The sequence below is a fragment of the Malaya genurostris genome, chromosome 3, assembly GCF_030247185.1.
Source record: "Malaya genurostris strain Urasoe2022 chromosome 3, Malgen_1.1, whole genome shotgun sequence".
NCBI classification, from domain to species: domain Eukaryota; kingdom Metazoa; phylum Arthropoda; class Insecta; order Diptera; family Culicidae; genus Malaya; species Malaya genurostris.
In genome coordinates, this window is record NC_080572.1 from 79,872,632 (window position 1) to 79,897,947 (window position 25,316).

General features: G+C 36.5%; 1 protein-coding gene across 9 annotated transcripts in view; it reads right to left on the reverse strand.

Moving 5' to 3' along the window:
• The window catches only part of LOC131438331 (kinase D-interacting substrate of 220 kDa), a 105,306-nt gene that overhangs the window by 71,202 nt on the left and 8,788 nt on the right, over positions 1–25,316 (reverse strand). For 2 of the 9 annotated variants that reach the window (XM_058608253.1, XM_058608256.1), the window contains exon 1: positions 7,067–7,786. The exons of 2 other annotated variants lie outside the window; for them this stretch is intronic. Coding sequence is in view for 2 of the 7 variants with exons in the window: in XM_058608257.1 (XP_058464240.1) it covers positions 21,939–22,103 (165 nt within the window). In the remaining 5 variants the exon portion in view is untranslated. Of the gene's footprint in view, positions 1–7,066; positions 7,787–21,938; positions 22,294–25,316 lie in introns of those variants that run through there. 5 more of the 9 variants (XM_058608260.1, XM_058608251.1, XM_058608255.1 and 2 more) reach the window with 4 other exon arrangements.

Genomic DNA, 25,316 nt, shown 5'->3' on the forward strand with positions numbered 1-25,316 from the left:
TAGCAAAAATGAATTAGTTATTCGAAGTAGATTCGCGAACCTTAATTCATTGGTATGTCGATTATGATTAACTTGCATATGATAAATTGCTTAGCGCTGTGCGCAGTGGCTCCGTAACAATAAATACTACTACTCGCTAAGTTCCACTTAATTCGTAAACTAGAACTACCGGTTCCAGAACTCGACTTCGGCTAACTATAAGGGCAACTCTACACTGACCAAAATCACGAAAGGTACTCGTTTCTAATAAGGTTTCTATTTAATTCCCTTTTTGTTTTAGTTGCAGCATAACCCCTTTCACCCGTACCCATTACACGATTGACTGTTGGTTTGGCTCGCGCCTTCACCGGTCTATCAATACGAGAATTTACAAATACTATCAGTCTATACTGTGTCGATTCGAAGCAGGCAGTTGTATTTCCAGATGATATAAAATTTCGAATCAATCTAATCTAATTGCAATTTGATATTCTGTCTTGGTAGCAACGATTCCTGTATACTTTAGATGATAAAAGAAATATTGAACATTTGACAGTTGGTGCATTAAAATAGTGGAAGGAAGAATGATCGTCAATGAAAAAATGATAGAATAAACTTATAGCAATACCATTTCACGGAAGCTGCAGTATGTGTAATTTTCCATTCAATTGCGGCCAACAACAGCGGTTGCAATTACGGTTGTCGCTTTTCAAGTTCATTTGAGCCGGAAGTCTTTTTTTGCGCCGCGTAAAAGTCGACGCATCTCTGTTTGGATGCTTCAGTTTCAATTACCTGTTTGATTCGTAACTGTCTTGATTGTCTTTGGATTATGTCTGGGTCAATATTTAACTGTTTAAACATGCGATAGTTACTCACATAGCATAAGAATATAATAAATTAGATGACCACTAAAACTGCACTGTTTCCAAATCCGCAAGCAATAACAAGTTTATAACAGAAATCGGTTTTGGTAACAAATTATGTTATCTTTTTCGTCTTGTTAGTGGTTGATATAAAATTTCCTAATAAGTAGGTATCATAACCGGATGAAACTTCAATCTAATTCTGTAATGATCTGCAGATCCGAATTTCACGCGAGTACGGTGTAAGTAAAATTGTTTAAGAAAAATAATTCCTTAAATTAGGTGAAGTTTAAGGGTTTAAGTTGAACTGCTAGGTGACAATAGAAGATCACTTTGAACTTCTAATGCACTGATCAGTTGAAGACGAAACGTATTAAAATGAAGATCAAATGTGTGCATTTTGCACAAAAAACTATTTAGTCGAAGGATATTTCGCCGAAAACTGTTCGACCGGGTCATTTCTCCGAATGGGTCATTTCACTGAAAGGGTTATTTCTCCGAAGTATTGCATCCCAGTCCAGCAGTCTCTGAATAATAAAAAGGGGTTTAACTAGCCGACACTTCCTCGTGTTCCTCGTTTGAAAATCGTAAACCTCCAAAGATAATCTTTGAGAATGTCGTTAGGTAGTACACAGTGATGAAATAGGTGTAATTATAAACTTTAAATAACAAAGCAAAACAGATAGATCTGGCCGCACTGAACCTACCAACGTAACGTCATTACACTATTCTGAGATTCTAGTTTCGGTCGAGAGAGTGTGTGTGTGAGAGCTTGGAAACAAGTGGATCACGCTCGAATAAAAGTCGTGTTTATGTCCCTGACTCAACTTTATTTTTCGACACATCCATGCAGCGCGAAGTACGTAGAATCCCAGAACATCTACGCTCGATGGAAATCCCAAAAATATTTACAAGTGAGTTCAGGCATATTGACTCTGAGAAAATATTTTACACGGACGGATCACGAATTGAAGAGGATACTGGGTTTGGTATATTCAACAAGAATATTTCGGCTTCATTTAGGCTTCAAGAACTTGCATCTGTTTATATAGCAGAGTTAGCAGCAGTTCATTATAGTTTGAGTGTAATCGTCACATTATCTTCAAACCATTATTTACCCTCATTCTTGTTAACGTCCGTATCGGCAGTACGACGAACGGGTACTTTCGAACGAATACGAATAAGCCATTCTTGTTTTCACTCGAATGAATTTGAATGCGACTCGTTTCCCACAAAATATTCAAATATCAGTAAACTTCTTCAAATAAATGCTAAACCTTGATTAATTCAGTCCAATTCTTGTGATTAAGCATATGCGAAACGCTAGATTGTATGGCAGTTTAACTTCAAACGATACGTGTATTCGAACATCATTCGTACGAACGGAAAGTCCCATTCTCGTTTACGGACGAATAGACGAAATGACGTGGTTTCGATTCGTCAGTTTTATGTTGCGAATCAATCGTTCGAAAACATTGAAAAAAGTTTAACCGATTTCCAACAAATTTTTTTTCGAATCTAAAGGTGATTTGCAATCAAATCATCAAGTCAAATAACAAACGAAAGCAAAGATTTTTAATTACAACTAAAATCTGTACCAGAACTGATAGTTTAAAGTTGGATGAGCGTTGTTTTTATGCATGTGCGATGTTTAAAACAGTGATTGATTCGAACGTAAACGGGAATACGAATTTGATATACTTTCGAACGTATCGCATACGGCCGTAAACAAAAATGAGGGTGATTTTCTCTTCACAGATAGCCTGAGTGCAATTGAAGCCATTCCCTCAAACGCTTCTGGCAAAAATGAACCGTTTTTCTTGGGCAAAATAAAACAGTGTCTGAACAATATATTGAATAATAATTATCAAATCACAATAGTTTGGGTCCCGGCTTATTTCTCCATTCCAGGCAATGAAAGAGCCGATATTTTAGCCAAACGTGGTGCTATTGAGGATGAAACCTTTGAGAGACCGATTGCTTTCAACGAATTCTATAGCGCGTCTCACCAAAGAACACTTGCCAGCTGGCAAGCTTCTTGGGATAAAGATGATCTGGGTCGGTGGATGCACTCAATTATTCCTAAAATATCGACAAAGGGGGGATTTCATTCGTGTGATGTCCAGACTCATGTCCAATCACTACACGTTAGATGCACATCTCCTTCGAATTGGACTTTCCGAGACTAATCATTGTGCTTGTGGCGAATGTTATCGCAATATTGATCGTTTGTACATGCGTGGAGTATCGTGATGTCAGATCTCAACTAATAAATTCCTTGCGTACTCAAGGTAAACTATCCAATGTCCCAGTTCGTGACATTCTTGCTTGTCGTGACCTTACATACATGAAACTTCTTTATCATTTCATTAAGTCCATTGGAGTTCCAATTTAAATTTTATTTTATGTTAGACCCTTTCTCTTCCACGAGTTCAACCAATAGCCAGCTATATGATATGAATAAAAGTGATGAACTGATACAAACAAACCTAAATAGTTATAAAATCATGTACAAAATAAATGTATTTTATTTAATGTAATTTATAATAGCAAATCGCTTGATAAGAACAGTGTTTAGATTAACTAATGAATACCAACATACTAATATGATATTCGAAATTTATTAGGTTTGAAGTACTATGTATTGTGGATGCAACGGCGAAGAAAAACTTATGTATATTGCCTATGATTTATGGAAAAAAAAGTCGTGTTTAATTCGTAAACAGCGTCGTGTTGAATTCTTTTATATCATCAGAAGTGGGATTTTTCCAGCCACTATTCGTAACCATTAAATCGGTTGAACATCGAACTTTGGAAATGGCCAATCAAATGACAAAAAGCGAGTTACAAAACTGGTTGAAGGAGCACAACATCGAGTTTCCGATTACGGCCGCAGTTCAAAATCTGCAGATTCTGTATGAAAGCCAACTACACCGGGTAAACCTCCCAGATGTTCCCACTGATGACGAACTATCGGACAGAGAGGATCAATTGGATGCGGAAATCCGAATTTTGGAAAAACGAAAGAAGATATCGGATTTGCGTCGAGAGCTGGCGGCATGTGATGCTGCTCTGTGCAGACAACCGGATTTTCAGGACGTCAAGCACGCGATTGCAAAGTTTTCCAGCTGTGATTCCTACGATGCCAATAAATGGATTAGCGACTTTGAACGAGCTTGCGATGCTGTGAACGGAGACGATTTTTTCAAGCTGAAATGTATCCGACGAATGACCGACACGCCTAGCTTTGAATACCAGTCCGATGTATGTTTCCATCATCTTTTCAAAGTTACGTGTCACAATATCAACGTCGTCAACGAAACCAAAAAGCTATACGGACTTTCGGAAGATAATACAACTCATGCCGATCCTCGTTTTTCGAATCACACCTTCCAAAACAGTATTGAACAAAAAGACAAAATAGTCCATCACCTTGCCGTACCCCTCTCCGAGATTTGATGGGACTCGAGAGCGTCCCAATTACTTGGACATTCATTTTATCCATCGTTGCTTTGACGTTGTATTCACAACACTTTTAGAATACTTGTCTTATCGCGAATATGTGATCCATAGTGGCACGGATCCCAGCCAATCCCGTTCGGTACGACCCTAGAAATTCCTCGGATATTGGCGATAGACGACGGTAAAGTATTTCGGAGAGTACCTTGTAGACGACGTTCTGCATTGTGATTACTCGGTAGTTGCCACAGTCAAACTTATCACCCTTTTTGTAGATGGGGTAACACACTCCTTTCATTCATTCCTGCGGTAGAAACTCCTGCTCCCAAATCTTAGAAATCATTCAGTGCAGCTCTCTAGCCTCCTCAATGTTTGAGCTACCTTTTCTCCATGTTTAAGCAGCTCGCCTGGCAGCAATTGGTCATTGCCCACGATTTTGTTGTTCCTCAGCTTCCCGATGTCCTCACTTATCTCTGACAGATCAGGTACTGGTAATCTGTCGTCAGTTGATCGTGCACACAGATTAATCTCTGTGTCGTTCTTTGTATCTTGTGTTTCGCCATTCAGAAGCTGGTCATAGGTTACCACTGGTATCTCTGCACATTTCGCCCTGTGGCCAGAGTTACCATATTCACAGATTTTTTTGTAAAACTACCGATTTTTCTGGTCTATTTTACCACACCGATTCTTAGAACACCGATTCTATCCAAATTCTACAGATTTTCAGAATATTTCTTAAAAATGGCAGATTTTCAAAATGTTTTTCACAGATTATGGTCGAAAATATTCAACACAGATTTTTAAATGGCAACTCTGCCTGTAGCAACAATTCACCTTGATGACATCGGAGAAGAATCGGCCGTCGATTAGAACATGGTCGATTTGGGTTTCCGTATGTTGATCAGGTGTTTTTCATGAGGTTTTGTGGATATCTTTGCGGGGAAAGAAGGTGTTTCGGACTACCATTCCTCGGAAGGCAGCAAAGTTCACGCATCGTTAACCGTGGTCGTTGGAAACCGTATGTAGGCTCTCCAACCAGAAAACAGGCCTGTACATTGCCTCCCACCTTACTTGAGCGTTCACGTCGCCGATCACGAGTTTCACTTCTCGCCGTGGGCAGCTGTCGGAGGTTCGTTCCAGCTGCGCGTAAAATGCTTCCTTTTTTCATCGGGTCTCGTCTCATGTAGGAAACGTACATTGATAATGCTGTAATTGAAAAAAACGGACTTTAATCTTCAACACACACACTCATCCTGTCGCTGATTGGTCCCCATCCAACCACGCACTGACGCATCTTGCTCAACATAATGAAGCCAATTCACAGTACACTGGATCTACCACAACTCTGGTAAAAGGTAGCCGCTAGATGCCCACATTTTCACAACTTCTGTCCCGCCCAACAAAAGTTTCTGCAGTGTTACGACATCGAAGCCGCGAAATTTTAAGCTTATCATGCAGCACTCAGTCGTATCTTGTGAAGCAAAGCGATTTTCAGTTCCATGTACCGAGATTTCAATCGTTGTCCTCTGTAGTCGTAGTCGTCGTCTAGGTCGATACTGATTGTTCCGATTCGTATTCATTGCTAGATTATTCGTAACTCGTTAGGCCTGTCTCACCGAAGGGCCATTGCGGGGGTTTCTATGTTGTCAGCCACCCCACATAACTGACACCTGCAATAGATATTTAATTCTGCCATCGGTAGGGTCATCGCGCTCTTACTCGCTCGAACTGTTAGACGGAAATGGTAATTTAATTTGAACTGCTAATGCACTCGTGAGTCGAAGGTGAAACGTGGAGAGAAAGGTTAATATACATAAACTAGGGTAACAGAGGTATTTTGGCCACATCGTAGATTTTGGCCCACCTAACAAACTTTATGGATTTAACCGATTTTAAGTAATCCATGTTGCATCAATTTGAAGCTAAGCACATTAAATTACCTATTGCGGAAGGGTTTTCAAAGATATTACAACATTTGGTGGATATTTTTACGTAGTGGGCCAAAATAAAATTAACCCTATAGTGGGCCAAAATTACCCTACATTCCAAAAAGAAGTATCGTAGCACAAATAACGTAATAAATGTGAAAAACTTAAGTTTAAGTGAAACAAATATTTGAATTCAGCACATCAATTTGTATTTTATCTAAACGATGTTACTTGAAATATTGATATCAAATGGCTGGTTTAATTGTGGAGGCAATCGGTTAGGTTACGTAAACACAAGCAAATTAAAGCGCTTGCCTTATAATTCGACGCGTTGCTTTGATAAACTTTCGTCGATTCCTGATATACAGGAAAACTATTAGCGGTGCAATCCGCGGTCGTGAGACCAGTGCAGTACGTATTGAACTGTTAACTCAATGACAATAGGATCGTAACACCAGCTGCAGTGTAATTGTTCTGTACGTACAGAATCGGCTGTAAAGTGTGTTTTTATAGAATTTTCGAATTCCACAGTTGAAACTTTGCTGTTTATGCTGCGTTAGTATATTATAGTATAAACATGCATGGATCAATATCTTTCTTCGTCAATTTAATTTTAAACACAGATAAATCGTAGGGATAGATGCACGTCTCTACCGTTGAATCTATCAAAGTATCGGGATTGCACGAAGAAATGGGTCATATTTTGCATTCATTAAAGTTAAGAAACCTAACCCGTAACCCAAATTCGAAAGCTTGTTTACAGTACAGATAATAATACATAATTTTTTAATAACTGATACACATTTGCATTGTTGTAATAACAGAAAACTACATTACCTGATGGTGTTCGTAAGTTGACGATCTTAACTTTGTTCGAAACATGCTCACTGGTTCATCTAGCTTGAAATTTGAAATTGTTCTTCCGACGTTCTTTATTGCAGTCAATACGTTTGTTTCATGACAATGCACAGAGCACAAAATTTCAACTTGAAGCAATTAGCGTGACTATTCAAACTATTCATGACACTGAAAATTATATCGATCAATTGCACCATTTCCACTGTTCATCAATTTCAATACGACGACTGCTGGTTGATGCTATTCTACCAGTGCGTCATCGTTCGCCGTCACGCGCGGTCTCGCAAAACAATGTAGATGGGCCTGCTCGTAGAGAAATTTAAGCTTCGGAACTGACTTCCAATAAGCAACTGATATTTTCAGAACAGGCAACAACCAACCCAGTTGCATATAATCGGTAAACAGTGTTATTCTACAGCACGTCGCCGAAGATAGCATGAGGCCTGGCAAACACCGTACCACCCAGTCAGGGTGCATTCTGCTTTACTCGCACCATCAATAGCTACTATAAGTACATGCGACGTATTATCGAAATGCTATGCGGGTGGTTGCCGACCATGTTATGTTTATATTTAATCTTCGATAGCTATAAGTTACTTAAGTCCAGCGACACTGATACAGTTTGTTTATTAATTGACATTGCTCAAGTGTAATTTGCATTGTTGATTTTTATTAGTCTTCCATTTGTTTGTTTATGCTAGGTAAACATAATACCGAAATCACACCATCTGATAGGAACACGAAAAATAATCAGATCGTGTCGCGTAATGTAACAAAGAAAACTTTTACTAGGTCATAGTTGGAATTCCAAAGCTGCCATTTCGCAATGGTTTAAAAAAACCGCTGCCATTTCGCAATGGTTCAGAATCTGTCTGTGCTGCGTCCTGTTGTTTACACTCTTCTCTAACCACTCCTGCAGTTGTTTATTCGTTTTCATTAGTTTGTTTCGAAATGCGTGGACTTTTAGCAGAACAACGTCGAATAATTGTGTACAAATGGTGCACAGAACGCGGACTGTCACTGAGAAAGATATCAAAAATGGAAGGAGTAAGTGAAAAGGCGTGCAAAATGCAATCAGGAAGTTTGTTGAGGATAACACCTTTGAGGATAAACCGAAAACGGGTCGAAAAAAAGGTCCTACTAACCCTCAGTTGGATAAACGTATACTGAAGGCGTTCGAGCAAAAGAAGGAGGTTTCAGTTCGGGATGTGGCCAAAAAAGTGGGCACTTCGAAGTCAAATGTTCTTCGTGCTAAATAACGTTTGAATCTTCGAACCTATAAGAAGCAGAAACAACCAAAACGTAGTCCGAAACAAGAAGCATCGATCAGGCCGAGGGTTCGAAAGCTGTACAATACGATTCTTGCTGGAAGTTTGAACTGCATAATCATGGACGATGAAACCTACGTGAAACTCGATTACAAATCATTGCCGGGACCACAATATTATACGGTGCGAAAAGGGCAAGTGTTAAACCAGTCCGAGACATCGATTGAAGTCGAAAAATTTGGTAAGAAAGCTATGGTCTGGCAAGCAATTTGTAGCTGCGGTAAGATTTCGAAACCCTTCATCACCACTGCTTCAATGAACAGCGAAATATACATCAAGAAATGTTTACAAAAACGACTTCTACCCATGATTCGAAGCCACAAGGATCCTGTTGTCTTCTGGCCAGATCTTGATTCTTGCCACTACTTGAAATCAACGGTAGAATGGTATACTACCAAAAATGTCACTTTCGTCCCAAAAGACATGAATCCACCAAATTGCCCACAACTTCGACCAATTGAGGAATTTTGGGTATTGACGAAGGCACATCTTAGGAAACATGTCTCGGCAGCCGAAACCATTCAACAGTTCGAAAAAGATTGGAAAAAAGTGTCAAAACTTGTCGCCAAGAAGTCTGTACGGAATTTAGTGAGGAACGTTCGCAAGCAGGTGCGCCAGCTAGTCTACAATGGCTAAGTAGCAAATGTTGAGAATAATATTCTGTTGTTGTAGTCTAATATTATCAGTATATCGAATAAAATTTGAATATCTAACACTTGTGAATTATTTACAGCGAAATCAAAGTGCGTCCATATTTTCTGGGACAGTCTTTAATGAAACGTTACATTGATACTCCAAATGGTGTTAACTTTTAGGTCTAGCTAAAAAGACGAAACGAAACGAAATACAAGTTAAGAAAATACAAATAAAATAATACAGTTTATCAGAGAAATAAACGGTTATTTGAAAAAATAAATCCTCAACACAAAGGCAATTTCGTTGTGTGGAATGTTTTCTTTTGGGAAAGTTCCGCAGGGGTAATTGAAGTTCAATCTGTTTTCCTGTTGGTTGCTGCTAAATCGTAAACTAGACTCCAAACCCCCTTGTGGTAATAACAATAAGTGACTATCGAATAATTTCGATAGTAAAAGAAATAAATGAGGAACCAACCTGAACTGACAACTCACGTGCAAAACTACAAAAGTCCGGTTTAAAACCAAAAACTGGCTTCTCGTTTTGCAAATTTTCTACCCTAAGAAGAAACTACTTGCACGAACGAGACGGGCACTATTTCATAGTTACAAACAGGATTATTGAAATTTTCCGAAATTGTAGTGTAATTTCTTCCAATAGCTGTATTTAAAAAATTATAACAACTCAATCGACAATTATTTTGATGGACAATTTATCCAGAGTCGCAAATGAACTAATCGCTGTTCTATAGTAGAATTATTTTCGATTGATCACGTTGAAGGAATCCAGGCAAAGTGTAATAAATATAATAAATGTTTATATCCTCTTCTAAACAGAAATTCTAAGCTCTGTCTAAAAAACAAATTATTAATTTATAAAAAAAAATGTTCAGACCTTCCATGCTTTGTACAGTACCAATTTGGTCAAGTTGTTATTCTACCAGGAAGAAAACGCTTCAAAAGGGTTCAGAATAAAATTTTGAAAACGATTTTGACGCGTCCTCCCTGGTTTAGTACAAGTAAGTTACACAGACTCACAAATATTGAACCATTAGATGTAATGTCACATAATATTATAAGCAAATTCCGCCAAAAATCGATGCAATCTTCAATTGAATCGATTCGCTCTCTGTATTAGTTAGTAAGTTAGTATATAAGTTCCTTTTCCTCATTACACAATACAAGTAGGTTTAGAATTTTCCCTACACAAAAAATCAAAGAATTGTGAAAGCAAATGATGTCTTCATGGTAATAACCAAATCAAGTATATAATAGGGCTGAAAAGTCTCCACTTGTGGCTGAACACCCAATTTAAATCTTAATAATTTAATTTTAACTCATATTCCAATGAATAGTTATTAAAAAAAAGTTTCGATTGACACTCTGGTACTTTTTAAACAACAAAGTATGCTAAAACAAGAGAGTTAAAAATTATCAACAAATCACGATCAGATTCCCAGCACATTGCTCCATTCCGGGCAATGAGAGAACGTATAATTTACCCAAGTGTGGCGCTCTTCATATTCTTCATATTATATGAATTCCAGTGGAGCTAAAGTCATTACTAGTAAATTCAGTTCTATTTATTTGCTCCCATACAATACTTAGTTGTTCATAGTGTTGACTCATGACGCTGCAAAGCGACAGTGTGATATTTGACATAATCTTCCATTTTCTTCTTGAACACTGAAGATTACGGTTCGCTTGTTTGTTCTGCAAAGCAAACCCCTTTTGGTGTGGTTTGTTTAGATGGCTACGCAATTTACTCAAGTATGTGAGATTCAAAATAATAAATCTTATAAATTCCGATTCGTTCTGCATTATTTCGAGAATGCAGAATGGTGTCACTTTTTTAAAATCTATAAATTGTTTCAGGTTCATTGAATGTGCATTTTGGCCCCTGCAGATTGTTCAGCATCATTTCGGGGGTGCAGATCGATTTGTTTCTGATTGTTCCTTCATCTACTACACGATTCAGTTCCATGTCCCTTCTCATCAGGAAAGTGATGAGAAGCCATGACAAGGTACAAATCTCCAAATAACCAGGGAAACGTACCACTTGGGGTAATTTGTTCTGACTCCTGATTCTCAACATATTGCTCTATTCCAAGCAATGACAAAGCGGATAATTTAACCAAGTGTGGTTCTCTATAGGGTGAAATTGATTGAATGACCATTGTTTCCAACTAATTTTATAACTAGTCTCGGCAAAACCTTCTGTGATAACAATAATTTATCTATCTCACTTATTTCTAAATCATCAACAAACGCACGGTTGTATCTGAGTAGGGATTTCATTCGTGTTGATGCCCATACTCATGTTATAATTCATCATGCGATGTTTGTTGAAACAGAATGATCAAATTCCATAAAAGGAATAGAATTCAACGACTTAGCTTTGTCAGACTCATGTCCAGTTTGCACATTAGACGCACATCTTTACTGAATTACTGTATTTACTGAAAGTAAACTTTGTGCTTGTGGCGACGGTTATCCTTATACACAGAAAAAAATTATAGATTTTACTGGTGACAGAATTCTACAAACGATACAATTTACAACTTAATTTTTCAAATGACGTCATTATTCCACTCGCACAAAATTTTACACGCTCCGAGTGTAATTTGCACTCGGCTAGCCAGTGCCGCTGTATGGATTTACATGTATTATTATTCTACACTCCAAAAAAAATTGAATTTTACAAGTGACTTAATCCCTCATACGATGTAATTTTTGACGACTTAATTTGTCAAATGACGGAAAATTTTATTTGGAATGACTTAATGTTAGATTAGCCTGAATTTTACTGGTTTCGACTGTAACTTGCGTTCTGCTGGCAGGTGTGACTGTATAAATTTGAATGCACCTTATACCAGCCAAGCAGATGCATGCTTCTGTGGCTCAGTCGATTAACAGACGTACTTGCGATCCGATGATTCTAGGTTCTTCAAGTCGCGGCGGGTTGCTACCAGTCTTCTTTTTTTTTATTTCAATGAATTTTATGTCATGGAGTTTTAGCCACAATTTTAAATGTTCTTCCACGTAAATTTGCGTGAACTGCGACGCTCCATTTATGTGCATCTAATAAGATGTAAAATCACAGGGTTTTTTTATGTGTGTATGAACAGATATGAGCACTGTGGTTCAGTCAGATAACCGATGTGCTTGTGATCTAATGTTTCTCGGTTCAAGTCGCGCTGCTGCTATCGAAAATCCACGTAACTTCGAAAATCCACGTAACATCTAAGAAATGCCTAATATCTAAGAAATGCATAAAACGTCAAGATCTGGTGTAATATCCAACAATATTTTGTTGAATTTTTTTTTGTCTAAGAGTTGACATAAAAAAAAATCGGGATAACACCAGATCTGGAAGTTTCATGCATGTTTAGGACAAAAACAAGAATACCGCATAATTTTGAAAATTCGCATAGAAAAACCACGTAACTTCGGAAATCCGCGTGGAAAAGCCATGTAAAAGACCGCACAAAGAAATCGCATAAAAAAGATTTCAGTGTAACGGCGAAAGAAAACCAATGTACATTGCGTAAAGAAATAAGCATAACTATGAAAAAAAATATACAGTTGCACTAGCTAGCCGAGTGCAAGACAAGTCAAAATTACATTAGAAGCATATAAAACTCTTTTAGTAATAACGGAAAGTACAGTCGGTTAGGTCGAAAAATGCTTTTTATTTATTTTAAAATTAAAGCTGCAAGGAAAATCACTTGATAACAATCCTTATATTGATATGTGAATCAAAATTCTGAATCTTATATAACTTTGAATTGAAAAATATGTTCAATAACAATATAACAAAGTCACATGCCATGGAGTCACATGGATTTCAATTGACTGAGGCCAAAAACATGTTTTGTTTGGGCTACCACCATAGGCGCATCTCTCATCCGACAATCATTAAAATTTTTCACGACAGAATGATTCATAAGTAGAAAGAAGTTTGTCATTCAACTCACCGGTCTATTACATCATGTAATATGAATAGATAGTTATCAATGTGATGCGGTATTTGATATTGACAGTGACTTCACTAAAAACAATAGTCAAATTTAAATCAAGAACAGTTTGAGTTAAAAACGTATGCGCATGCTTCAGTCTATGTGGGTGATTCCATTTAAAAATTCTTTCTTTTTTTGCCTAAAGGTGCAGGTTAGTGTAACATTTTTAATGGAGAGAGAGAGAGAGAGAGAGTGCCCAAATACCCATTGGTTGGTAATTCATACTACAACCGACCATGTTAATCCGTGATACCGTTAGTTAATCCCGGATAACAGTATAGTTACCTATCCATAAATCCAGCCATAGAATTGATTCACATGTTTTTTCAATCAAATTGCATTAGAAGCGAAATTACATAACAGAACTTGCACCCGTAGAATTTACAAGCCAGTGGTCGTATGTTCGAGCCCCGAAGCTGAAAGGATTCTTAGTGTCAGTAGGTTTGTAGTACTAGCCATGCAATCCTGTCAAAGGAAGCTATGAATCGGCTGCGAAGTCTGTTGAAACAGAAAGGTCAAATTCTACAAAAGGAATGTAATGCCAAGACTTTGCTTTTACCCGTGCAATTTACGCAAAATTTTTCACAAATTAGTGATGCATAGTGATTGACGATCACAGGAGTATTCTGTTACAACAATCAAGTTATCCGCTTCAAAGCATATTCAAACAGAAACTATGTCAAAAATCAACAAGATTTCTTTGTTTTAGCAAGCGATTTGAAATCCCGTCATCGTTTCTTGAACTTCAAACATTTGAACTTGTTTCACTAGATGTTGGACCTTGATATGATGAGGCAAGCATATATGGTCTCGTTTTCTTGACTCATCAAGCATGCCTGAGTCAGGAAATTAGGAAATCCAAACCTAAGTGACTGCGTGCCTCGTAACATTTTTTAACCTTAACCCGGGAAAGCATAGCTCGAAACGAACACTGAAAAAGATTTTCGAAAGTTGTGAACAGTTGTGAACCCGGCTGTGTTTTCGTAAGTCCAGAAGACCGGTATTTTTTCATTGGTGCGAAACTGATGGGCAGGGGCCTTATGTGTTACACCACAATATTTCTTATGTGAATGTGAAATAACGATAAAATTTCAATAAAAAACTAATCATAAAAATTGTTCGACCAGTTCGTTCAATGTTGTATCGGAGAGTTAATACAACATTGGGCATGGTGGAAAAGATGATTTTCACAGTGATTGCATAGACTTTCTAAGGACAATCTGGGTACAACATTTTTTTAGTCATTCCCCAAAACTGAGGTATTCTAACGCATAAAATGATTCGTATCAATTGGATTCGATTTATTTGAAAACAAAGTAATAACAAAGAGTTCTGCCCATCATACAATTTTTGACACTGTGAGGACAGATTCTAGAAGAATAGTCCGACCGTATGAAAAGATATCGTAATTGCTCGAAAAACACATTATCGGCAATCGGTTGCCTAGAAACACGACTGCTTAAACTCCCAATTCTAAATACGCATTTATTAAAATGCTGGAAATTCAATGTTACATGTTTACAGTTAGCTTAAAGTGATTCCCAGACCATTTTTGTGGTGTCACTATGTACGACATACAAACTGACAAAAACGAAAAAATCAGATGGAATGTCATTCTTTATTCTAGGTAGTTGAAACATCAAAGTTTCATCTCTCGTTTTCTTTTCTTTATTATTCGGCAGAAAAATCTAGTATGTTGTTGGAATAAATTTTGTAGAAATGTTGTTGGAATTGAGTTGCGATACTGTTCAATGTAAAGTAACTATGGTCTTGAACGGCGTAATTTAAAAATACCATTGCCATAACGCAACATAAAGCAGAAGGACATACACGGAGAACCCTTCGATCATAAAATGGCGATATCGCAGTTTTTGATTTTTGCGATAGTTGATTTAACTAATTTCTTTTTGATTCAACCAATATGGTTTTTGGGTTGCATACATTCAAGTAGTTGATAAATATGTTGTTTTGAATGCTGTCAAATGCCGGAGACAGTTGAAAGCAAAACAATAATCGCAATGCGAAATCAACAACTTTTTTAGTTGAAATCTGTTCGCGTCGCTTCAAAATGTCAATGAAAACAACATCGATGGTTAAAGCGTTTGGTGAAATTGTGTTCATTCGATTTGAGAAATTTATGATAACAAGTGTTGTGATAAAGTGAACCTTGCTTAAGATGAAAAAGATTTGGTGACGAATTAGAAAATGTTAATGAATGATCATCGCGTAATCTTTCAGGTATGCGCAAAAATTTTATGCTTCAAATTCGATCATTGATTTACTTCCAGCAGACTGTTTTACTTCCAGCTGTTTGATACCGATGATGATGTTCATGCATTAGCAATAAAACGCTTTTTGACATGAATTTAATTTATAAAAGTAACAGGAGCGAAAGGTTTTAAACACACAGAACGCGCCGCAATTGAATGGCGCGTTTGAATTGCCGTCGCAAAATTCCAATTCCCAGCGGTTGATGCAGCCAAGCTCATATAAATTGACTAAAATTATCAGTGCATAGCTTTAGTTCAACCGTTTGAAGGCATCATCTATCAATACTCATTTTAGGTAAATTTAATAATTTCGCTAATTTACTCGCCCCTACGGGCACTTTTGCTGATTAAAAACGTTTTTCTACATCAATCATTTCTGATCGAATCAGAAGTATTTTTCTGGAATTTAGATCTTTACTGATCTCGACTTGACATGATCATGATCATACAAAAATCAAAATCACTTAGAGATCAGATCAGTTCTGATTTCGTAATGATTATTTATTTCTTGGTTAAGATCACTTGAAATCAGCAGTGATCGGTGGGTTTTCCAGCCCTAATGATATTACATGTCAATATAAAATACTGTTTATATTTTAACAACAATATTTATTTCATGAATCTCTACATACCGAACTTATTTCAAATAGATCATGACGTGTATTAGTAAGTATATTTTGATTATTTTCGCAAATCAATAACATTGTTCGAGTTGATTCAACTATTTACAATGTCTAAAACAAATAAAACCGATTTATTTTTCAACTAACAGAATTTTGTTTCAATAACAACACCAGTTATTTCACCTAAAATATTTGTTGAAATTGAACGGTGTCCCCACTAATTGACAGCATTTTTTTAAAACAGTGAAATTGGTTGTTTCAACCATCGTTTCTGCTAATCGAAAAACAAAAATGATAGTTTAGTTAAAACAACAATCGATAAGTTGTACCAAATTTTAACCAATCGAATTCAGAAAATCAACTAATATTCTGGTTGAAATGGGATCGCGGGTGGTTCCGTGTAGAAACTTGCTTTTATGGTCAAAAAAGTCAACAAAAACAGATTGAACTAAACCAAAACATGGTCCTATTTCAGTTGCATCTATCGACGCTTATACGAACAACTAGGAGATATTACTAGCGTTACCATAACACATACAGAACACAGCTCAAACTTTATCTATATCGTTATCAACACAACCAACAATCATAAAATAATTGGAATCAGGATGTTCTCATGAGTCCCAAGGAAACACTTGAACGTACTTCGGCACTGCGATCGTCTAGAAGCTTTGTTTATTTGGAAAAATAACGTGGAAATTTGCGTCTTCTCAGCCAGGCATAAGAAAGCCTTAAAAATCATACATCATTAAAACCGAGGTTGGGTTAGGCGCAACCAATGAACGTCAGTAGTAGTGAAGTGGACGAATGGATAAATTTCTGGCTCAAATCTGGCTTGTCAATCTTTTGATACCTAATAAGAGCAGGAGAGGTGATGAAGTGGCTACGAAAAATGGTTCAACTTATATTAAAAGTCTAAGGATCTTTAACATCAAGATTTGTCTAATGTTTAACCAAGATAGCTGGAAACGAGAATAACTATTAATTCAAATCATAGCCACTTAAATAAAAGAAGTCCGAATAATATGAATATTCGACCCTTGGTTATTTGGAGTTATATTAGGACTTAGCTTTAGCAATTGGTACAATATATTGAAGCATATCTTTAGTCATAGTAGATTAGGTGTTATTTCCACAAAACGATTAATCAGTTCTTCACGGTATTCAAATTTTTCCAAGTAACTAAGCTGTTTCAATCCACGAAGTGCACATTTCGAACTGTTTTAGCACGAACAACAAATTGCTGCCCAGCGACACCTTCGAGAGCGCTGATTTCCAATTAATTAACATTGTTTGATTATGAGCCATTTCATGGCTATTTGCGATAATTTGATTAAACAAGATAATTTATTACACACTTCGTTGTCCGTTGCTATTTAATAAATGTAAACTTCGAAACACCAACCACCTGTGTATCTAATCGCGAGCACGGTCAGTAACGATACTGTCGTATTAGGATGACAACTTTGCAGCTGAACGCGCGTCCGAGATACTGCTCGCCATTGTCTCCGGTAAAATCACATTCAGTAAAATGATATCAACCAAAGGGACAAATATGATTTAAATTCGTTTTATGATTATTGTATATGTCTGTAAATGAATTAAACCAACTGAAGGTATTTATCGCATGCAATTCTATCACCGTTGACGGACATATGACAATCTAAGCAGTATCACGGTTCTTCGTAGAGGAGAATTGTGTGTACGGTTTTCTGATAAGTGTGTATATACTATCGGGCGTGGTCGGTTTAGTTTCTCGAAAAATAGGGTAACAGCACCCATAAGCAAACCAGTTTCGTCATTCGTCAGATATTCGATATATTGATGCAAATTTATACAATCATTTCGAATTATTGTTTCACTAAATCACCGTGCATATCATAGTTTAATAAATTCATTAAGAAAGAGGCAAGCTTTTGACGACGTTTTCATCATAGCCCGAGATAGCTGCTTCAAATAGTGAACAGACTTTTTTACAAAATTACCCTGCCCAGTCATGTTCGACAGGGTTTGTCTCGGTAGATTGGAAGAGGGCCAGTCCAAGGAGGTGATGTAACTTTCCTTCTTACTGGCGCGACAGAAGCGACCCCAACAGACCCCCCCCCCTTTCCTACCCCCATTCAATGCATATGGTGCTGGTCTTGGTGACAAGCAATTATCAAATACACTCTTCTACTCAGTGCTTGAGCGGAAAATAGGTATAGAGCGGGAAGACTAGTTTTTGATGTACAGAGAAGATGTTTGGATGTATGGTACCGGACGGGAGACGGCCAGGATGTAGACCATGTTCGATGTACGTTCTGTCATGCCTAACCGTGTTTTAGAGCTGTGTCTATCACAAGGCTTACGGTGACTAAATGGTAGTGCGTATGCACGGAATGCATAAGAACGCAGGTTCGAGTCCTGTATCAGGGCGTATCTTTTTAGAAAAAATCATCTTTTTCTGTAAGTTTTTCATTCATTTGGCTTCTCCAATATACATTTCCACTCAGTCATTGCAAAAACTGATTTATCATAATATGATCATACTAGAACCGTAAGTCGGTTCCGGATACAATTCAACAGCCATCTAAGTTCGTGAAGATCAGTTTCAGGTGGCGCATTCAGGGCCAATCTAAATTGTTTTTCATTTTTCATGATGAAAAATATCAAAAGTAAAACTTCATTTGGCATGTGCATTCTTCAGTTAAATTAATTTATCTAAAAATCTCCTTATTTGATGATACTCTCATACCCACAAATTGAAAAAAATGAAGAAAATGTCAGAATTGCCACACATGTTCCAAATATATGGCACGGTACAAGTGCCATATCTTTCAACGAGAACTTGAAATTTCGATGAACGATTAACGGTTTCCGAAATACAACGAGAAGAACTTGATCATTTGCATGCACCCGTAAACAGTTTCAGCTTTAACTTCTTCATTTTTCAAAAGGCTCGGATGGGATAGCCATCAATCTGTAGGTTTTAATAACAGCTTTAAAATAAAAATTATCAAAAAAATTAGAACCCTGATTTTTCTTATTTATTTTTTTCGGATTATCAAAAATCAAAATTTTTTAGTGTATATTTTTTTAGAGTGCCCAATCGATTCCCTACAACTTCTTCCCTACTGTTGTTTTTTTATGAAATAAAATATCGCCTATAATCGTATAACAAAATTGTAGTCTATTAGTATCCTTTTTTGCCACCACAGTGATACTGTAATATTCCTCGTGAATTGCAGGAGTGATCCATATTGCTATATAATATATTTATTTTTACCGCATCAACTAATAAGTTCCTCGAATTGGAATAGTTTTCAGTTCAGTTTCGGAAAGTGCGTACGTTCTTTGCATCGTTACTCTAAGCGAGGGCGTGTAATTTTTAACATTCACTATATAATACCGGAACCATTACTATTTCCGGTACTTTCGGAAACGGAAACTGGCAACCGCTATAACCATAGTCGGATTGTTCGGTAATCAATCCGGATGAAATTTAACGGTCACATTCGGATCTATAAAAACTTTTTTTAAACTATGTATATCAAAACCGGTGTAGCTATCTCTGAGAAATCAGACTAAGGTCAATTTTAGAGTTTTTGTTCATTTTGGACAGGAAATCGTGGATTAGGGGCTGGGGTCCACTAGGAGATTGATAGTACCTATTAGCTCTCTCCGGACTGTACCAGCCTAGATGCCGTGTGGAATCCGGCGGAAAAAAATGAACCAAGAATAGATCCACTGGGTTCCTGCTTCCATGTCGTAAAAGGCGACAATTGCAGGAGTTTCTTTTTCCTTTCAGTTATCAGATATTTTCAATGTTTTACTTCTGATTACTCTATTTTACTAAATCATCTCTTTATTCAACCTATCAATTTCCGTATAGCTTCGGAGAAAAGTTTTATTAGGAATGATTTCTTCTTCCATGTTATTGATTGTCTTTCAGGATTATAAAATGAATGATAAAAATCAACCATTGCGCAAATCCGTTTATATTACAAAGTTAATAACAGAGATAACATATATCGGTATATTGAATACATAGTATAAACACTTGATATTAATATTTCATACAGTAAATTAATATTTTTCTCGGTAGCCGGCTGCCCAGATCAACTAATATAACCAATTAATAATTTTAATAAATAATTAAAATAATAAAGCGGAAATAATAAAGAATCAAGACGCGTGTGAAATCTGTTGACCTTTATTTGGTGATTTAAAATGATTTTATAATAACTGTTTAGAATATTTCAATGCAATGAATCAACTTTTTTGTCTGTTTTTTTGCATGACTAAAAAAAACGCGAAAGGTAGATGCATAAACGAGTGACTGCATACTCGACAGCCGGCTGTCCGGAGTTTTGTCAATTTCGGAGATTGACTGTTTCGTGCATTATATTGCCAGCACAAAGTAACACATAAAACGATAATACTTTAAAACATTCTTGGTAGCCGGCTACCCAGAGCAATAAACACATGATAACATTATTAAAACATTTACTAACAAAGTATCCTCTCCTGTGATGCATGTGGGAATGCAGAGGATTCCTCGGTTCTTAGTAGCAACATGCATCGAACTAACAATCCTTTCCCTCCCAAGTAGATCTGCATTCGGACGTGGCCGGCGTCGGTATTGATCAGCATGCATGGTTCAATACAGTTTGCACAGTGTGAAACAATGTGTTATTCCCAAACATGTTACTTCAAAAAATCATTTTGCAATCTCAATTGGTTCAGATCAATAACGGAGTAGCAACACACGGGCGGTCTCTAATGCTAATGCTAATTTTGAACAGGAAATCGTGGATCAGTAAAAGTTGATTTAGTTTGATCATCAAATAACAAGTTCTACAAATACATGTGCTAGATCTCTTTATGACAAAGCACTTTTGTAATTCTGGAACCGAAAGTCAGATCCAATTTAGTTCAAGAACTTTCCATGGAATATAGATATAATATAAAAAAAACAAAGATTTGTTCCACATCGAAAAATCGAAAGAATATCTGTATTTGAATCATTTAAAAAAAAATATAACACCTCTTTGTGTTCATGTTAGTTTGTTGAACATTTAAACTGATTTGCGACCCTTTGAAATGTATGTGATTGTTTTGCCTACTATCGCCTCTTCTAACGATGTAACAGATTGTGAGAATAGGAATCAAATAACGGGGCTGTCTTCACACACTGTTCATGATAAGACAGGAAACATTTCGCCGGTGATAATTGAGTCGATTAATACAAATACTTATCCATAGGCTGTTTCGGGATTACGAGTGATTTAGGCCGGTCGATTAGTTCTTAATATTTTATGTCATATCCGTTAAGGTAATTTCACTGTATGAAGTTGGTATTTTGAGGTGAGTAAAGACAACAAAATACTCATATAGATAACATTGGGTTCCTCTAATTACAACATCAATATAGATAACACTGAGTTGTGTGTTTGCAGCTGTTATATTTCCACGTGTGAAAGATATTTAGAACTGTTTGATGCATGTCATGTTGCTATTAGCTACAGAGAAACAAGCTCTCACTTCGGAAAAAAAATGATAAACTTTCACTACGATTCTAAATGGATATTGTTATGTATATTTTTATCTCACTCTATCCAAACTCAAACACTAACGCATTTCATGCCGGAACGCATAACGTATTTAAAAATATTATGATTTATTACCTATACAATATATAGGACAAAATACTTTTTACTAGTATTTTCCGAAATTTCATATAACGGCATGACCCAGTTAAATCGTTGGAAATTTGACTCGGGATGCAGTATGATTTTCAAATGGATTCCGAATGAGATGCAACGACCGATCGGTTGTTGCATCTGCTTCGGAATCCATACTGAATTCGGAATCAAATTCCAGATGATTTAACTGGGAGAACTATGCAGTAATTCATAGTTCTCACTTTACATTCTGTTCCCTTTGCTGCACCATGTGTGCGGATACGCAGTAAATTGTATACAATTTGATAAGAAATACCTGTGCCGAGGGTGATGACTTCAACAGTGAGTTCCGTAAAATTCCGACATATGATTTGATACTGCCATAGGAGTGATTCCGCTGAATATCCGAACTGCTGGAGGCTTGTGCAAGCGGAGACAGCTCGGACAAAGTATGGCTCTTCATAAAAGGACGACTATTCATCGCACTAGGCTATTCAATCACACTTGCAAAGTAAACATCATCCGTGTAATAAGCACCGAGTAACTATTTACCACACTAAATTTGCTATTGATTAAACTATTCATGCCAAACAACAAAGCTTCGATAACGGAACCCGAACAACAATAACTCGACAAAAGTAATCCTAAGAGATGTGTGCTCGTGCTCAAAGTTTAAACAAGACTAGACAAAATGTCATGGTGGTAAAAAAAACTGACGGATTGCTTTGTATTACTATCAACTCGTATCATCTCTATCCCGTGCATAGATGCTTGATTGTGCATCTGAGCGTTAGTAGATGAGTAGTACGGAAGCTAAAGGAGTTATCAGTTTTTGACTACTACAAACACTGGCACGAGTGAAAATTCACGGATTTAGCATTTGCAAAGCTATGTGCGCATTTATTCAGTCATTTCCAGTGAAGACAACACAAAACAGATTGGCGCCGCATTAAGTTAATGAGAGTGTAATGTGTTCGAACTCGTTATATTTATTTTTTGCTGGTTTTGTTGGACTCTTACTTGGACGTGTTTCAGTTTTGGTAAATAGTTACAGTATTATTATAATTTCCGTTCAACTAAAATAACATGCTACTTTAATCATAATTATAACAAGTTCGAACACATTAATCAACCATCAACACTTCATCAATTTAGGTCACAGCGAGATGTAAAAATTTGCATTCTGTAGATCGAACGAGTGATGCTTTTGTATGGAAAACTCGAACTCGATCGAGCTACAGAATGCAAAATTTCGTATTCAATCGAAACAATCCGATTCGAACGAAATACAGAATGTAATGTAGAACATGACTACCGAAACCTGTAAAATTATTAATAAAGCGAATAACATGGCTACATCTTGTGAAAACAAATAGATTCGGAGATATGGATTTAGTTCAAACCGAAGACGTACTACTTTTTTAGCGAGAAGTTTGTTTCAATACACTGAATTTGAACTTGCTTTTGATGTAATATGCTTTGAAAATGAGAACTCATTGTCATCATTAAAAACAGGGACTAGCATTTAGAATACAGATGTTATGACCAGGCCCGTACCCAGGATTTCGTTTCGGGACACGGAACGACCGTAATCAGCTCTGCGCCTAATTCGTATTACTGTTTTTGAATTAGTTGATTTTAACAACAAAATTTCCAAAATAACTATGGAATTAGTTAAAATTGAGAATTTAGTTTTCTGAAAAAAATTCTTATTTTCAGAGAATGTGTTTAGTTGGTGAATATCCTGGACACGAACCAGCAATATTTCAATCCAACACGAAATTCTCATTGACAACTAATTTTGTTATTAAAATCAGAAAATTTGTTTCTATTTATCTATCACCATCATTGCTGAAGGACAGTACAAAGAAAAAAAAAGGAATTAGTTTTATTAACAAGTTTATTATCCAAAAGCTGATAAGAAGTGTTGAAGCAAAACAATCCATTAAAAAGCAAAAAGGACAGCCTTGTTGAAACTGCTTGCAAATTGTTTTGATGTTTTTCGCATGTGTTACGATATATCCATATATAAATTTCTAAACCGGTATGTAAAAATGACGTAAGCTCTTAGTGGAAAGTGTATTTATTCAGAATTTGTGCGCATTTGAAGCGATTGTGCGTAATAATGTTTTTACGCGGAACAGTGAAGTGAGTTTCGAATGTTGCACTCTAATTGTATATGTCAAATGATGTTTTTTGTATCCTCCAACCTTCCGGACTACGCCGTCCGGTGTACTACTTGTATTCGGTTTTTGTTTTCCGAGCGCTCAAAGTTTTCAGTGAGAGAGTCGATTTCGCGAAGTCGAATGAAGAAAACAGCGATTAAGAAGAAAGATTTTCAAAAAGAAGTTTATGTTTCGTTTATGTCTTTTTCTCCAATACAACATCGTATTTATACCTGCCAATATAGGAAAGACAACCGCGACTGAAATTTTTTTCGGTAGTAGTGTGCCATCTAGTGGCTAGTAGTCATTACGGTGTTAACGTTTTTTCGGTGACAGTACGCCATATAGCTGCAAATTGCTGAAGCCAATTCAACCTTTTATGTTGGTTGGAAACGACGTTCTATTTCTCAAATTCAACTAAAAATTAGTTGAATGGAAATGAAGTGTGCCTTAGCTAAGAAATGACAGCACGTTTAATTGGTGAATTAGACTAAAAAATAGCCATTTCAACAAATATTCTATTATTATTCAGGGAATGAGAATTAAAAAATCTAAATTAGCAAAAGTAAGATTTTTTTAGTTGTCTCAAAAAATAACTAACTAAAATTAGAAAATTAACTAATTTTTTTTGTCAAAATGCTGATTTTGGTCTTTTCGTGGAGGGGCCCAAAACAAACTAATTCTAAGGAATTAGTTTTAGCTTTCAATAACTTTGTAGATTCTAAAGCATCATTTATGGGTTGTCTAATATTCAAGTTTTAAGTTGTTATTATTCTTTATTAGAAAAAAAACTATCAAGTTGCTTCTGATATATAGTTGCTCAAAGTGGCTGGTACTGTGCGGGATTGAAGCAAAAATCTCTCAGTGTCAAAAAGTAAGAGATCATATTAAATTTTGTCTATATTCGACTTCCCGTTTTGAATACCATAGTGATGAGTGTTAAAACCATCAATTTGAAGAGAAAAAATTACCTTAAAACTATTCACCCTTCTAGTTTGCAAATTTTTAATATGTTTAATTATGTTGATCCGGGGGTTTGCGTCAGCATAATCTGCTGACGCACTGATGAGTCGAAGACGAAACGTAAACTTAAGAAAATGGTTATGTGCACCTAGCATAAATTTGGGAGTAAAAACAAGCTTTTTCCCCTTCAAATTACCACAATCTGTACGGCCAGTAAACCGAAACTTGTTTCGTTCGAGACGTCAGTTTAGACGTTGCACTCCTTTGTGTAATAAAAAAGTGTCTTGCAAATAGCATTAACTTTACGTCTGCTCAGCGGATTATGTTGATCCGGGGGTTTGCGTCAGCATAATCTGCTGACGCACTGATGAGTCGAAGACGAAACGTAAACTTAAGAAAATGGTTATGTGCACCTAGCATAAATTTGGGAGTAAAAACAAGCTTTTTCCCCTTCAAATTACCACAATTTTTAATAGTTATTTACTCAACAAATTTACTTCCACTTTACCTTCCTAGGGTAGACTACCAAAAGTATACCATGACAATGCCAGAAAACAACCATCATC